The 4,324-nt window shown below is 43.4% G+C and overlaps 1 protein-coding gene across 1 annotated transcript; it reads left to right on the top strand.

Moving 5' to 3' along the window:
• The first annotated feature begins 827 nt into the window (after positions 1–827).
• Positions 828–3,478, top strand: LOC121956510 (transcription factor Sox-8). The gene is made up of 3 exons (XM_042504769.1): positions 828–1,489; positions 1,857–2,092; positions 2,243–3,478. The coding sequence occupies exons 1-3, from the start codon at positions 1,074–1,076 to the stop codon at positions 2,995–2,997; spliced, it is 1,407 nt and encodes a 468-aa protein (XP_042360703.1). The 5' UTR covers positions 828–1,073; the 3' UTR covers positions 2,998–3,478.
• Positions 3,479–4,324: the final 846 nt, after the last annotated feature.

Below are 4,324 nucleotides of genomic sequence, written 5' to 3'. Positions count from 1 at the left end.
GCTGCAAATTAATTTGTCACACGCTCTAGCACATTTGCCATTTAATATTTCATCCAGTTAAAAGCGTACATTTTTTTAAACTGTTTTGTTATGTGAGAAAATACTAAACTGAATGTCAATCATCATTTTACTCTATGCATGTATCAACTTAATGGGATGGTCGAGTCTTGATTAGAGTCAGATATTCAAACTCAACTTTCCTCTGACTGAGAAATAATCAGTATTATATTTCTAAAAAAAAAACTACTTTTGCCATTTGACATATTTATCAAATCTTTGACAGTAAAATTTACCTTATTATTTCCTGCAATTCTAAATATGTTTACAGCATGTAAATATTTTTTAAGTAAAAAATCCTGCACATCAACAGGAAAATAACACTATCTAATACAACATACAGATATTATTAGCCTATATTTTTATAATTGTTAAGTTATTTGTTGAGCCACAATTTAAAAGATTAAAGATGTTTACATTTGCTCAAATAGAAAAATAATTTTCATTTTCAGTATTTCAGTATTCAGTATTTTCAGTATTTTTAAGCGTTTGAATATTTTCTGCACTCACTGCATTTCCTAACAACATTATAGAATTGTTTGTCACACAGCGTGTGTAATTTCAGAAAAAAAAAAAAACCAGATCCGTGTCACCAATGAAAAAAATAAAATCATTATAATAATGAAGCCCACATAAAAGCCTTGAACCAATGGAGGGAAAGTGGTGATTTGTTCCAGCCAATCCCAGGTGGAGGGTGGAGTGACGATTTTAAAACTCCAACACAAGTTGCTGTAACGTGCAGCTCCTCAGCTCACATTGTGGACCACAACTTTCACGACTGCACCTCCCATGACAGCATAGGAAAACAAAACTGACGAAGACAAACAAACAGGGAAGCAGGAGGAAAACAACGGACCAGTACTGACAGAATTTGTTGAAGGAATTAAACTGTGGCGCACCGTGCGTAAAAGGCGCACTGGCCACTCTGCTGCGCGCCTCAATCCATTGCTTGATTTTTTTGTTTTAAATTGAAGGTTACTCTTTCGGATTTTCAACCCTAAGGGGCTGAGCGAAGAATGTTAAAAATGACAGAGGAGCATGACAAGTGTGGCGGCGACCATCCGTGCAGTCCATCCGGCACAAACAGCTCCATGTCCCAGGACGAGTCCGACTCCGATGCTCCGTCCTCACCGACGGGCTCCGACGGCCATGGATCCCTGCTTGCCGGTTTGGGCAAGAAGTTGGACGCGGAGGATGACGACCGGTTCCCAGCTTGCATACGGGACGCCGTCTCTCAGGTCCTCAAAGGATACGACTGGTCCCTGGTGCCCATGCCCGTGAGAGGGAACGGCTCACTGAAGAATAAACCTCACGTCAAGAGACCCATGAATGCGTTCATGGTTTGGGCGCAAGCAGCCCGCAGAAAGCTGGCGGATCAGTATCCACACCTGCACAACGCCGAGCTGAGCAAGACTCTGGGGAAACTGTGGCGGTAAGACACATGCCATTATCTACTGAGATGTACAAGGATGGAGAGGGTGTAAATAAATATCAAAGAAAATGACTGAGGACATTCAGATGCCTTGGCCGTAGATTTGTGCATGGACACAATAATTTCATTTTACATTTACAGCTTTGGCAATTAAAGAAAAAAATATAGAACCGACTACATGCAAATAAAAAGGTAGAATTTTAAAGGCAAACGCATTAGAAGATTTTTTTTTTTTTTTAAAAAAAAAGACCTCTAAAAAGCTCTAAATTATTTTGGCAATCCAACTATTATATATTTTAATCAGTTAATAAATTATTCTAGTTTGACGACATATATTTTAATATTTAATCTTTTCTCCCTTTCATAGTTTGCTCTCAGAAAGTGAGAAGAGGCCGTTTGTTGACGAAGCAGAGAGACTCCGGGTTCAGCACAAAAAAGATCATCCAGATTACAAGTATCAGCCACGGCGACGGAAGAACATGAAACCAGGCCAGAGCGACTCAGACTCAGGAGCAGAACTGGCACATCACATGTATAAAGCTGAACCTGGGATGGGAGGACTGACGGGGATGACTGACGGACACCACCACCCTGAACATGCAGGTATGGTGTCAAATTTAACAGAAAAATGAGAATTAATGTACCAAATGCAGCTTGTGTGTGAGTTTTAATTTGCTGCTGTGAATTGTTTAAATGATCTTGTTTTTGGAGTGATGACCTCTCACACTTTATTTCTAACCTTTTATATCTTAGGGCAGCCCCATGGTCCCCCTACACCACCCACTACTCCCAAAACAGACCTGCACCATGGGGTGAAGCAGGATCTGAAACACGAGGGCCGTCGTCTTGTCGACAGCAACAGGCAAAACATTGATTTCAGCAACGTCGACATCTCTGAGCTCAGCACTGATGTCATCAGCAACATGGAGACCTTTGACGTGCATGAGTTTGACCAGTACCTCCCGCTCAACGGCCACGCCTCAGGCTCCTCCGCCCTGCCTTCAGACCACAGCCACGGGCAGGCTCCAGCGCCTGGGGGCTCTTACACTTCCTCATACAACCATGCAGGCGCCAACGGGTCAGCGTGGAGCCGCAAGAGCACCATGTCCTCCTCCGCCCCCTCCGCCAGCGAGGTGGGCCAGCACCGGCTCCATATTAAAACAGAGCAATTGAGCCCCAGCCACTACAGTGAGCACTCCCATGGGTCGCCCTCGCACTCCGATTACGGCTCCTACAGTAGCCAGGCCTGTGTCACCTCGGCCACATCAGCTGCCTCGGCCGCAGCCTCTTTCTCCAGCTCCCAGTGTGACTATACTGACCTCCAGAGCTCCAACTATTACAACCCTTACTCTGGCTACCCCTCTAGCCTCTACCAGTACCCCTACTTCCACTCATCCAGGCGGCCCTACGGCAGCCCCATCCTCAACAGTCTGTCCATGGCTCCTTCCCACAGCCCCACTGCCTCCAGCTGGGACCAGCCCGTCTACACCACGCTGTCTCGACCTTGAAGGGACAACAAACAGTCAGTTTGCACCAGACTTGCTCAGATCGATGCACTACTAATGAAGGAAGTAAGGAGCAGGTGGAGGAGTGTGCGTAGTAGGCTACCTGTGACCATTTGAAACAAACAAAAAGAAAAAAGTGCCTGCTGATTTTATACAAAGTTCTATCGTTGCGATTCAAACACAGACTTTTTACACAAAGACAAATTGTGTTGTTGGTGAGCCAAAACTCCTCCATGAGGACACGTCGCCTACGCCTACATCCTGTACATCCCCCGTCATTTTTTTTCCAGTTTTAAGATTGCACGTGTGTGAGGTAAAGCAGAGGCCTGCCGCCGAGTTGTGTAGGAGAGAAACGGCTTGGCTCAATTCGGCTGTGGAGCAGATGGAGAAGCAGATACATTGGAGATCGTACACGGGACCAATTATGTGAATTTGCAGTGAAATTTACATTAACGGCCAGAGCTATATCGCAGCCATTTGCATCAGTTGATCAGTCTTAACTAAATGGCTCATATGAATCTTATAGTGTCATTTTGGCATAAAAGTCTTATATGTATTTATGTTAATGCATTATTGTTTTTTTTTGTTGTTGTTTTTGAGTAGATAAAACACATGTAATGTGGGTTTGGTTATTTACAGTACTGTTTGGTTTTTAATGGAAACAAGGAGTGAAGGACGATACAAGTACAAAAAATTTCGGTATCATTCCAAGGAAGACCAATTTTCCAGTAACATCTCCATTCCAAGTTGCAAGCAAACAGAGCAACAGACTCACACAGGACAGAACAGGTGTCTGAAAGCTATGCTTGGCAAATTGCGATTAGTCATGATCTAGGGTTAAAGGAAATGGGGTAAAATAACACCACACACTCTGAGTGACATGTCAGCTGGACCTCCTGTATACATAGATGGACAGCACACGGATATGTGTACGTATGTGTGTGTGTGTGTGTGTGTGTGTGTGTCAGAAGCGCTTCTGTATGTGTGAGCCTTGGGAAAGAGATCCCGTGACAACACACAAGAAATGATAAACTCTACTGAAAATCATCATCCGTTACTTAAAGTTTAGGGTTTAAGGGTGAAATTAAGAGTGTGCCCACATTTATTTCATCCACCATCAAGTGCCAACTCACTGCTGCAGTCTCGCGCAAAACGTTTTTTGTGCCTTCTAATGCTTTTTGTCAGTATTTCAATATGAAATTGAATTATTAACAAACTTCAGGCAGCACACAATCAGTAATCACCACCAGAGATTCCTACAGTTTTAACCTGCTCCTGATTATATCCTTAATTTGATATCATTCCTTACAGCCTCAGTTTGTAACGTTCG

The sequence above is a fragment of the Plectropomus leopardus genome, chromosome 17 (assembly GCF_008729295.1).
Source record: "Plectropomus leopardus isolate mb chromosome 17, YSFRI_Pleo_2.0, whole genome shotgun sequence".
In the NCBI taxonomy this organism is placed as follows: Eukaryota; Metazoa; Chordata; class Actinopteri; order Perciformes; family Serranidae; genus Plectropomus; species Plectropomus leopardus.
Note: the sequence above shows the minus strand (reverse complement) of the source record. Positions and strands in the feature narration are given on the sequence as shown.